This window comes from Biomphalaria glabrata, chromosome 16 (genome assembly GCF_947242115.1).
Source record: "Biomphalaria glabrata chromosome 16, xgBioGlab47.1, whole genome shotgun sequence".
Classification (NCBI taxonomy): Eukaryota; Metazoa; Mollusca; class Gastropoda; family Planorbidae; genus Biomphalaria; species Biomphalaria glabrata.
In genome coordinates this window covers 21,395,973-21,408,999 of record NC_074726.1, presented here as the reverse complement: position 1 = coordinate 21,408,999, position 13,027 = coordinate 21,395,973, and the positions used below count along the sequence as shown (strand labels likewise).

The window sequence follows — 13,027 nt, the reverse complement described above, 5'->3', positions numbered from 1 at the left end:
CATGCTAGGGACTTAACTCACCACTCTACATGCTCTGTACTTAACTCACCACCCTACATGCTAGGGACTTAACTCACCACCCTACATGCTAGGGACCTAACTCACCACCCTACATGCTAGGGACTTAACTCACCACCCTACATGCTCTGTACTTAACTCACCACCCTACATGCTAGGGACTTAACTCACCACTCTACATGCTAGGGACTTAACTCACCACTCTACATGCTCTGTACTTAACTCACCACTCTACATGCTCTGTACTTAACTCACCACCCTACATGCTCTGTACTTAACTCACCACCCTACATGCTAGGGACTTAACTCACCACTCTACATGCTAGGGACTTAACTCACCACTCTACATGCTCGGGACTTAACTCACCACTCTACATGCTAGGGACTTCACTCAACACTCTACATGCTCGGGACTTAACTCAACACTCTACATGCTCTGTACTTAACTCACCACTCTACATGCTCTGTACTTAACTCACCACCCTACATGCTCTGTACTTAACTAAACACTCTACATGCTAGGGACTTAACTAAACACTCTACATGCTAGGGACTTAACTAAACACTCTACATGCTCTGTACTTAACTAAACACTCTACATGCTAGGGACTTAACTAAACGCTCTACATGCTCTGTACTTAACTAAACACTCTACATGCTAGGGACTTAACTAAACACTCTACATGCTCTGTACTTAACTAAACACTCTACATGCTAGGGACTTAACTAAACACTCTACATGCTCTGTACTTAACTAAACACTCTACATGCTAGGGACTTAACTCAACACTCTACATGCTCAGAACTTAATTCAACACTCTACATGCTAGGGACTTAACTCAACACTCTACATGCTCAGAACTTAACTAAACACTCTACATGCTAGGGACTTAACTCAACACCCTACATGCTCAGAACTTAACTAAACACAGAACTTAACTAAACACTCTACATGCTAGGGACTTAACTCAACACCCTACATGCTCAGAACTTAACTAAACACTCTACATGCTAGGGACTTAACTCAACACCCTACATGCTCAGAACTTAACTAAACACTCTACATGCTAGGGACTTAACTCAACACCCTACATGCTCAGAACTTAACTAAACACTCTACATGCTAGGGACTTAACTCAACACCCTACATGCTCAGAACTTAACTCAACACTCTACATGCTAGGGACTTAACTCAACACCCTACATGCTAGGGACTTAACTCAACACCCTACATGCTCAGAACTTAACTCAACACTCTACATGCTAGGGACTTAACTCACCACTCTACATGCTCAGAACTTAACTCAACACTCTACATGCTCAGAACTTAACTCACCACCCTACATGCTCAGAACTTAACTCAACACTCTACATGCTCTGTACTTAACTCACCACCCTACATGCTCTGTACTTAACTCACCACCCTACATGCTCTGTACTTAACTCACCACCCTACATGCTCAGAACTTAACTCAACACTCTACATGCTCAGAACTTAACTCACCACCCTACATGCTCTGTACTTAACTCACCACCCTACATGCTCAGAACTTAACTCACCACCCTACATGCTCAGAACTTAACTCAACACTCTACATGCTCTGTACTTAACTCACCACCCTACATGCTCTGTACTTAACTCACCACCCTACATGCTCAGAACTTAACTCAACACTCTACATGCTCGGGACTTAACTCAACACCCTACATGCTCAGAACTTAACTCAACACCCTACATGCTCAGAACTTAACTCAACACTCTACATGCTAGGGACTTAACTCAACACCCTACATGCTCAGAACTTAACTCACCACTCTACATGCTCTGTACTTAACTCAACACTCTACATGCTCTGTACTTAACTCACCACCCTACATGCTCAGAACTTAACTCAACACTCTACATGCTAGGGACTTAACTCACCACCCTACATGCTCAGAACTTAACTCACCACCCTACATGCTCGGGACTTAACTCAACACTCTACATGCTCAGAACTTAACTCAACACTCTACATGCTCGGGACTTAACTCAACACTCTACATGCTCAGAACTTAACTCAACACTCTACATGCTCTGTACTTAACTCACCACCCTACATGCTCTGTACTTAACTCAACACTCTACATGCTCAGAACTTAACTCAACACTCTACATGCTCAGAACTTAACTCAACACTCTACATGCTCGGGACTTAACTCAACACTCTACATGCTCAGAACTTAACTAAACACTCTACATGCTCGGGACTTAACTAACCACTCTACGTGCTCGGGACTTAACTCAACACTTTACATGCTCGGGACTTAACTCAACACTCTACGTGCTCGGGACTTAACTCACCACCCTACATGCTCGGGACTTAACTCAACACTCTACATGCTCGGGACTTAACTCAATACTCTACATGCTCGGGACTTAACTCAACACTCTACATGCTCGGGACTTAACTCAACACTCTACGTGCTCGGGACTTAACTCAACACTCTACATGCTCTGTACTTAACTCAACACTCTACATGCTAGGGACTTAGTTTACCACGCTGCATGATCGGAACTTAACTCAACACTCTACATGCTCGGAACTTAACACTCTACATGCTCGGGACTTAACTCACCACTCTACATGCTCGGAACTTAACTCAACACTCTACATGCTCGGAACTTAACTCAACACTCTACGTGCTCGGGACTTAACTCACCACTCTACATGCTCGGGACTTAACTCACCACTCTACATTCTTGGAACTTAACTCAACACTCTACATGCTAGGGACTTAGTTTACCACGCTGCATGATCGGAACTTAACTCAACACTCTACATGCTCGGAACTTAACTCAACACTCTACATGCTCGGGACTTAACTCACCACTCTACATGCTCGGAACTTAACTCAACACTCTACGTGCTCGGAACTTAACTCAACACTCTACGTGCTCGGGACTTAACTCACCACTCTACATGCTAGGGACTTAACTCACCACTCTACATTCTTGGAACTTAACTCAACACTCTACATGCTCGGGACTTAGTTTACCACGCTGCATGATCGGAACTTAACACTCTACATGCTCGGGACTTAACTCACCATTCTACATGCTCGGAACTTAACTCACCACTCTACATTCTTGGAACTTAACTCAACACTCTACATGCTCGGGACTTAGTTTACCACGCTGCATGATCGGAACTTAACACTCTACATGCTCGGGACTTAACTCACCATTCTACATGCTCTGTACTTAACTCACCACCCTACATGCTCTGTACTTAACTCACCACCCTACATGCTCTGTACTTAACTCACCACCCTACATGCTCAGAACTTAACTCAACACTCTACATGCTCAGAACTTAACTCACCACCCTACATGCTCTGTACTTAACTCACCACCCTACATGCTCAGAACTTAACTCACCACCCTACATGCTCAGAACTTAACTCAACACTCTACATGCTCTGTACTTAACTCACCACCCTACATGCTCTGTACTTAACTCACCACCCTACATGCTCAGAACTTAACTCAACACTCTACATGCTCGGGACTTAACTCAACACCCTACATGCTCAGAACTTAACTCAACACCCTACATGCTCAGAACTTAACTCAACACTCTACATGCTAGGGACTTAACTCAACACCCTACATGCTCAGAACTTAACTCACCACTCTACATGCTCTGTACTTAACTCAACACTCTACATGCTCTGTACTTAACTCACCACCCTACATGCTCAGAACTTAACTCAACACTCTACATGCTAGGGACTTAACTCACCACCCTACATGCTCAGAACTTAACTCACCACCCTACATGCTCGGGACTTAACTCAACACTCTACATGCTCAGAACTTAACTCAACACTCTACATGCTCGGGACTTAACTCAACACTCTACATGCTCAGAACTTAACTCAACACTCTACATGCTCTGTACTTAACTCACCACCCTACATGCTCTGTACTTAACTCAACACTCTACATGCTCAGAACTTAACTCAACACTCTACATGCTCAGAACTTAACTCAACACTCTACATGCTCGGGACTTAACTCAACACTCTACATGCTCAGAACTTAACTAAACACTCTACATGCTCGGGACTTAACTAACCACTCTACGTGCTCGGGACTTAACTCAACACTTTACATGCTCGGGACTTAACTCAACACTCTACGTGCTCGGGACTTAACTCACCACCCTACATGCTCGGGACTTAACTCAACACTCTACATGCTCGGGACTTAACTCAATACTCTACATGCTCGGGACTTAACTCAACACTCTACATGCTCGGGACTTAACTCAACACTCTACGTGCTCGGGACTTAACTCAACACTCTACATGCTCTGTACTTAACTCAACACTCTACATGCTAGGGACTTAGTTTACCACGCTGCATGATCGGAACTTAACTCAACACTCTACATGCTCGGAACTTAACACTCTACATGCTCGGGACTTAACTCACCACTCTACATGCTCGGAACTTAACTCAACACTCTACATGCTCGGAACTTAACTCAACACTCTACGTGCTCGGGACTTAACTCACCACTCTACATGCTCGGGACTTAACTCACCACTCTACATTCTTGGAACTTAACTCAACACTCTACATGCTAGGGACTTAGTTTACCACGCTGCATGATCGGAACTTAACTCAACACTCTACATGCTCGGAACTTAACTCAACACTCTACATGCTCGGGACTTAACTCACCACTCTACATGCTCGGAACTTAACTCAACACTCTACGTGCTCGGAACTTAACTCAACACTCTACGTGCTCGGGACTTAACTCACCACTCTACATGCTAGGGACTTAACTCACCACTCTACATTCTTGGAACTTAACTCAACACTCTACATGCTCGGGACTTAGTTTACCACGCTGCATGATCGGAACTTAACACTCTACATGCTCGGGACTTAACTCACCATTCTACATGCTCGGAACTTAACTCACCACTCTACATTCTTGGAACTTAACTCAACACTCTACATGCTCGGGACTTAGTTTACCACGCTGCATGATCGGAACTTAACACTCTACATGCTCGGGACTTAACTCACCATTCTACATGCTTGAGACCTAACTCACCACTTAATATGCCCAGATATCCAATCGAAGTCATGTTTTAGGAATGTAGAGGTTTGATCTAACAAAAGAAAAGTATATAGCTGGTTCAACAATCATTTTCTTTGTGTTATTTACTAGTGTACCCATCCTGGAGTTTGTTTTTATCTCGCCCTTGAAAGACATAAGGAACGCAAGATACAAGCTCTGGCGAGGGTGCTAGTTTGATAAAATCCAGACCTGATTGCATTGAGTATTTGTTTCAACTTACTTGAGCTAATATCGCCACATGTGAGGCCAGTGAAGCCAGTTTTGCAGCCGCTAAGACAGGTCTTGTCCTTTTGATCACAGCGCCCATCACCAGCGCAGTTCGAGCAGGCTGGAGATAGATACAGAACAATGTATTCAATATGTAAAATTATAGTTTTTCATTTGAATAGGTTTCACACAATGATTAAATCGCGGTTATAGCTTCTATAGCTTCTGTATCATAGACTGTAGATTATAGCTTCTTTATAGTAGCTTCTTTAGCACAGACTGTAGTTTCTAGCTTCTTTATAGTAGCTTCTTTAGCACAGACTGTAGTTTATAGCTTCTTTATAGTAGCTTCTTTATCACAGACTGTAGATTATAGCTTCTTTATAGTAGCTTCTTTATCATAGACTGTAGATTATAGCTTCTTTATAGTAGCTTCTTTAGCACAGACTGTAGTTTCTAGCTTCTTTATAGTAGCTTCTTTAGCACAGACTGTAGTTTATAGCTTCTTTATAGTAGCTTCTTTAGCACAGACTGTAGTTTATAGCTTCTTTATAGTAGCTTCTTTATCACAGACTGTAGATTATAGCTTCTTTATAGTAGCTTCTTTAGCACAGACTGTAGATTATAGCTTCTTTATAGTAGCTTCTTTAGCACAGTTTGTAGTTTATAGCTTCTTTATAGTAGCTTCTTTAGCACAGACTGTAGATTATAGCTTCTATATCATAGCTTCTGTAACATGTATTCTAGATTATAACTTTTTATTATAGCTTCTGTAACATGTATTCTAGATTATAGCTTTTGATTATAGCTTCTGTAACATGTATTCTAGATTAAAGCTTTTGATTATAGCTTCTGTAACATGTATTCTAGATTATAGCTAGCTTTTTTATCATAGATTCTTTATCGCTATCATAGCATTCTCATTATATTCTTATGCTTGACAATCGCATCTCCAGACGTCTTTTTTTTTATAAGGAGCAGTGGGTGGGAGAACGTTTTCAAGGAGTCAAAACGAACACAAACATGTGCGTCTAGTATGTCCAAGATAAATATGAGTGTCTATAGTAGGTCTCTTAAAGATCGACCTCAATACCTATAATATGTCTCTTAAATCTAAAAATGTTGTCTATGACATGTTTCTTAAATGTAAAAATTTTGCTTATATCATGTCTCTTAAGGGTAAAAAGTTTACTTAGGGCCTATATTATGTCTCTTAAGGGTAAAAAGTTTACTTATAGCATGTCTCTTAAGGTACAAAATTTGTCTATAACATGACTTTAAAGATATATATTTTCTATGATTTTTGTATTATTTTTTATAAGTAAAAGAGTAAAGCATGACTCTTAAAGTTAAAATTGTGTCCATAACTTCTATTAAAGGTAAACATTAAGTGTATAACATGTCTCTTTAAGTTCGACATGAATGTCTAAAACATGTGTCTTAAAGGTAAAAAAAAATGTTTCTACAACATATGTCTAAAGATAAAAATTGTGTCTATGACATACCTATAAAGGTATATATGTTCTGGGATGTGTTTATAATTCTATATAAAAGTAAAGACTTACTGTCCTGACAATGGTCTCCCGCTTTTCCCGGTGGACATCCAAGACAGATCCCAGTCGTCATTTGGCATCCCGACTCACAATCAGGTGAGCATTCTACAAGAGTTAATACAAGATTTGATAGGTCTTCAAGCTTAATACAGACAAAATATCGTACTCTATCCAAGCTGCGTCTTTCTGTCTGTCTATCTCTCTAATCTATATATCAATATGTATAGTATGGTCTAAAATATGTTTTAGACAACTTGAACTAAAATGCAGGACAAAAACTACTCACTTAAGTTGCATTGTTCGCCATAGAGCCCAGGCATGCATCCGCCATTACACGTTCCAGTCTCCTGGTCACACCCTCCTTCCCCGCCACAGCCTTTACACTCTGTGTGCAAGTAGAAAAGATAATATCACAAGTAGGAAAGATGATGTCACAAGTAGGAAAGATGATGTCACAAATAGGAAAGATGATGTCACAAATAGGAAAGATAGTATCACGGGTAATAAATAGGATGTCACAGAGTGATATAACTTAAATCGCTTTTTTAAATTCGGATTTGTTTTAATTGTAAACAATGCGCTTGTTGTATGCCATCTAGGCTGACATTCAAAGCAATTTGATGTATGTCATCTAGGCTTACATTTAAAGCAATATTCTGTATGCAATCTAGGCTGACCTTCAAAGCAATTTGATGCATTTCATCTAGGCTTACATTTAAAGCAATATTCTGTATGCCATCTAGGATGACATTTTAAGCTATTTGCTGTATGCCATCTAGGATGACATTTGAAGCTATTTACTTTATGCCACCTGGATGATATTTAAATCAATTTGCTGTATGCCATACTGGATGACATTTAAAGAGATTGGCTTTATGTCATCTTAGATGACATTTAGCGTTCTTGTAGTAGCCAGGCAACCATTCTATGTTGTGTGAAGTGTTCTAATCCTCCTCCTCCTCCAACTACTAATGCTTCTGCTTCCAAAAATATAATAATAGTTATAATAATCATATTATAGAGTATGTTCTTTAGTATGCTTACATGTGTGGCTTACACATTACAAAACATTATATCGATAGCAAGTCGGTGATGAAATATTTATAATAACGAATGAACATTCCAGAAGCATTGTGTCGATAGCCTACTTTGTATTTTAGAAAAATGATTGAAGACATCACTTTTATTATCTTACTCTGAAAAGATCTAGATGAACTTTGAACTCACCCATGTCACATGTTTTTTTGTAGTACCCAGCCTTACATCCGTGTTTACATTCTAGCGTGCTGTCATCACAGCTTCCGTCATCAGCACATCCTGCACTGCAACCTGTTGGCCAAACAGCAAGTCAAACAGATTGAAAATAGCAGTGCATGTCGCAAAAAAAAAAGACTAGAGTTCAATGCTAATTAATATGCCTGAGCTTGATGGGTAAAAAGTACCTCTTTCAGACCCTGCTATGTAGAGGGCAGATGATGGAATGGTTATCTGTTTCTATGGCCGACGGTTAACGAGGTCGTCATGTGACCAGCACAACGACCAACACCTGTATTTCCCCAACTAATGACAGGCACCCATCAGAGTTGGATAGATTCAGGAGCATCCTGAAAATCCCGAAATTCTAAATCCCATTCTTCCTTGAGTGTCGAACCTGAGACTCCAATGTTCGGAAGGCAAGTGTGTTGCCACCACTCAGCTACTTCGCCCCCCCCCCCAGCTTGATTTGTGTGTGTGGGTTGAACTCATAAAGAGATTCCAAAGTTAGTGACCGATCAATTGATTTCAAGTCTACGATATAATATTAAAATGTTTCCTTTACATTCTTGTGGGATTTTTATCACAAAAAAATGAATTTAGACAATGAATAACGTTCTAGAATCTCAAAACAAGAAAAACATTTCAAAATGCTTTAGAAAAAACAAAGCTTATATCAAGTGTCATTGTATTAATTAGTTCGGAGCATTCATTTAATTATATGCATTATTGGCCTAAAGATAATAAATCTGTGCGCTTAGAAATATTTTTACAATTTTTTTTTCTTTAGCTTCTAGCTTTCTCAATGCACTATGATCTTATCCCTATCACTTGTCTGGACCAGTGGACCTCATTCACCAATCGTAAATAAACACATTTAGCCACGCCATAATATTGATAAAACAAAGAAAAATACGTATCAAGTGACAGCCTTTATGGACTACATAATTTGTATAGAAGATATAGAGAATCACGTGGCTAAATGTTGTTAGTTTACGATTGGTGAATGAGGTCCATTGTGAAAGGGGGAGGGAAGAAGGGGTTATCTTTGTGAATGTTTACAAGATTGTTTTGTTTTTAATTGAGATTGAGCATGGGAGAAAAAAACGTGTACAAACTTTTTAACAGACAGACCGACAGACAGACAGAGTGAGTTGATGTATGCTATGTAAAAAAAAGTTGAAGTCAGAAGAAAAATTCCATCTAGATCTACAAGGACCCCTAGTAGTGAAGGAAAACCTGGCCAAATATGTCATTGCGGAGGAAGGAAAACCTGGCTAAGATGTACTCGCAGTATGTCCGAAGTGAATGTTCAAATCTTTCACATATTCTTAAAACAAACGAGTAGCTCCAGGATGCAGTCGTTTTTGGGATGTCTGGCTGAGTGTCAAAAACCACTTGGCTACCATCCAAGGGGCTCCAGTTCAAATCCCAACTAGAATTGAGCTGTGCTCTCTTCTACCAGATACCCCTTCCTTCCACAAGTGCACAAAAGATATTGAAAAATGTGCTATTTGGAAAATAAATATAATGTTTATTGGGTAAAGGGAGGTAAAAAGGATGTGCATCTTTTCAGCAGTTGTCTAACTTGGTAACGACATACACATAGTAACACCACGTTAAATCAAGAAATAAGAATTGAAAGTCTACAAACCTTGATCGCATGTCGTGTCGGGGAATTTTCCAGACTTGCATCCTCCCAAGCAAACGCCAGTGTTACGATGGCAAGGTGTGTTCTCAACACAACCAGACGGACAATCTAGGAATAACCAGGGAAGAGGTTAGTATGACCCAAGAGCTGCAGCTATATACTTTAAAACAAAGAATAGGTGTTAAACACAAGCATGGAAGCGGCCTCAGTCATTCAGTTGTACCCAAACAGGTAAAGTCACAACCAAAATCACAATAACAATCGCAAATAATGTTACATACCTTACAACATTAGAATAATCCAAAGTGCAAATTTAAAACTCTTTTAAAGATGTAATTAATGTATGAGCTGTTAATGTGCATATAATTAACTCAAAAAAGAGAAGAGCGGCTATCTTGACATTACTGGGATCACAGATATGGAGAAATTTATAACAAAGTATGACTGCTAACGAGTGAGAAAGTCACATGGTGCTGTTTAAGAGCATTTTGATCTCTTCTTAAACTTGTTTTAGCATCCAAATAGTTAAACTTAGCTATGTGTATGATGGTGTTCAGTGACTCACTCATCTCGCAAAGACTGCCGTAAAACCCGGTTGCACATTCCAGGCAGCTGCCGGTGCTGGTGTCACATCCCTCTGACGAGCAGGAAGGTGAGCAAAGTTGGTCACACTTGTGTCCATAGAAGCCCAAGTCACATACTAAGAGAAACAGAAAACAACTGACTTAAGCATAAACGCATTGGAAGGGGAGGGGGGAGAACTATATATCTGAGTGAATTTTACCACAATCGTTTTTTTAAAGCATTTATGGAAAAAACAGGGAAGGGAAACGACTTGAATTCGAATTTATGACTCAAGCCTCCTCAAGACAACATTCTAATCACTCTGCTGGTGAGGTGCGTATGAAAAAGAATATATTGTTATCTATTGTGTGTTTAAAATGTACTTTAAAGCGGTGACCTATAAATAAAACTAATTCAGCTTATACCACTACCTTAGTCAAGTACAATTTTTCTCCCTTGTTCGAGATACCAAACAAAATAATTAATTACCAATAATTAATTGGTTGTTTTTTTTTATTGATTCATGTGTTGTCAGGTAAAAGAAATAATGCAAAATTTCAGCTTTATCCGAGATTGGGTGTCGGAGAAATAACGTGTACAAACTTTTAACCAGACAGAGAGAAAAACAGACAGAGGGAGTTGATATAACCTTGTGAAAAACGCATAAGGCGAAGGCTAACCAACATGGTAAAATACAAAACGATTAACACACAAGACATTGTTAGAATATCTCGAAATGAGCTGTACAGATACGATCTTTAGCATTAAACTAAATATAAGCTAGATACAAACAAGTGTAGGCGAAACAGAATTTTTCTGAAGCAGCTGTAAAGTTTTGAGCAGAAACGTCACAAAGGTTGGTGTCCCCCGGGTGCAAAACGTCTCACGCCTACCCCAGACGTCAGCTAGGAGAGACCGGCTAACTGGGATGAAAAGAGTTCCTCCTGTGGGTGGCCTAGCACGTGTTATCGAACAAGCATTGGTCGTGCAGAGTGTGAGTGACGTATATTACTAGTGAGTATCTCTTGTTTAATGTTTAAAGCCCCTCTTTATAAAAAGACCAAAGCAAATTACAGTCACCAAATTCCAGGAGCAGTAGCCAAAGGGGAGGGGGGGTGAGTTTTAAAAATTCTTTCCAATGAAAGAACACGATAGTTCCTAAACTACATAACTCTAGCCTAAGGGGTTTTGAGGTTAAAAACCCCTCCTAATAAAAAGCAAAGCAAAATTACAGTTACATAAGAGTAGCTAAAATGGGGTTTTGACTTATCTCCTCCTTTTCCACATTAAAACAAGGTTACAAAGACAGTTTGTGTGGAAACACAAACTCAAAATCGGTCCCCGATGTGGTCCACCCCAGGCAGGGAAAAAGGCAGGTTTCAATATTTTCAGAAAGAATATCGTTATGAAATTCTACCAAAGGCAAATGACAGAGAAGAATGGAGAAAGAAGATTGACAGATCCTGTGTGGTGCCCCAAAGATCCAGCGGACCAAGGGATATGTGAAAGTGAATGTGAAATTAGATGTGAACCTGGCTTAAATGATGTCTTATAATGAGTATCTAATTGATCTAATTATTTTGTAAAGGGTAAATCTCTTACTCAAAGCCTCAAGAAAAAAAAAATTCGGTAAAAAAAATGTATATAAAAAAAAATCCTTTAGTTTTGTGTTCCGTGGCGACTGTTGGTCTTAGCAGTTCACGCGACAATATGAAAAACTACTTATTAATTGTTGTTTTAAATTATGTCCAACTTATTTGCATAGTATACAAATTTTTTCTCATTAAAAAAAAAAAGTTAACATGTTTTTTGTAGATGTAGAATTCAGTATGACAGAACTTACATAACTTAGCAATAAAATTGTTTTAAAAAAAATTTAAATCCAAAACGCAAACCATTTGCATAAATATGTTATAGAAATGTTGCACAACTATCTCCCTTACAAAAATTTCTCTTGTGTTCGTCACTATTAATAATGAATGGTTGTAAAAATGGTGTATTTTCATAAAAAAAAACTGCTTGCATAATTGATTTAAATAATTAGATTTTTTGCATTCAGAAAAGAAAAAAGTAGCGTTGCATCAGAACTTTGAATTATCTAAAATATCATGATGTCTGATTTTCATTTTCTCTTCTAGTTTCTGAGATCTAAACGGGACGGACAGACGGGCCACACAAAACTAATAGCGTCTTTTCCCCTTTTGGGGGCCGCTAAAAAAAACTGAATGATAGCAAGTCACGAAATTCCATTATCGTATTCCCCTTACAATATATATATATATATGTATATATATATATATATATATATATATATTTATATATATATATATATATATAAACAAAGGTAGAGCTTCTACATTCCACTAGCGTAGCCAAAAGAGGTTTGAGGTTAAAACCCCCTCCAATTTTTGGGGGATTTTGGCATTTTTGGGGATACCCTTCCTCCAATAAAAGCTTAAGTAAAACTATGGTTACCATTTAAGCCTAGCTAAAGGTTTTTCTGCCAGAATTCAAGCCACAGACTTGTGCGTACAAAGGAAAAAAATGCCCCTCCACCTTCTTCCCCCGAAAAACAATCCTGGCTACACCCATGGTAAATATTATATAGCTATACCTTTTCATCTATTTATTTCATGTAT

At 39.0% G+C, this 13,027-nt stretch overlaps 1 protein-coding gene across 2 annotated transcripts in view; it reads right to left on the bottom strand.

Annotated features, from left to right (window-relative positions):
- Nucleotides 1–13,027, bottom strand: part of LOC106078881 (uncharacterized) — a 49,362-nt gene that overhangs the window by 13,170 nt on the left and 23,165 nt on the right. For both annotated transcript variants that reach the window (XM_013239939.2, XM_013239940.2), the window contains exons 8-13: nucleotides 10,390–10,524; nucleotides 9,828–9,932; nucleotides 8,147–8,248; nucleotides 7,206–7,304; nucleotides 6,932–7,024; nucleotides 5,380–5,487 (exon numbers count right to left, since the gene is read on the bottom strand). In XM_013239939.2, coding sequence (XP_013095393.1) covers nucleotides 5,380–5,487; nucleotides 6,932–7,024; nucleotides 7,206–7,304; nucleotides 8,147–8,248; nucleotides 9,828–9,932; nucleotides 10,390–10,524 — 642 coding nt within the window. The remainder of the gene's footprint in view (nucleotides 1–5,379; nucleotides 5,488–6,931; nucleotides 7,025–7,205; nucleotides 7,305–8,146; nucleotides 8,249–9,827; nucleotides 9,933–10,389; nucleotides 10,525–13,027) is intronic.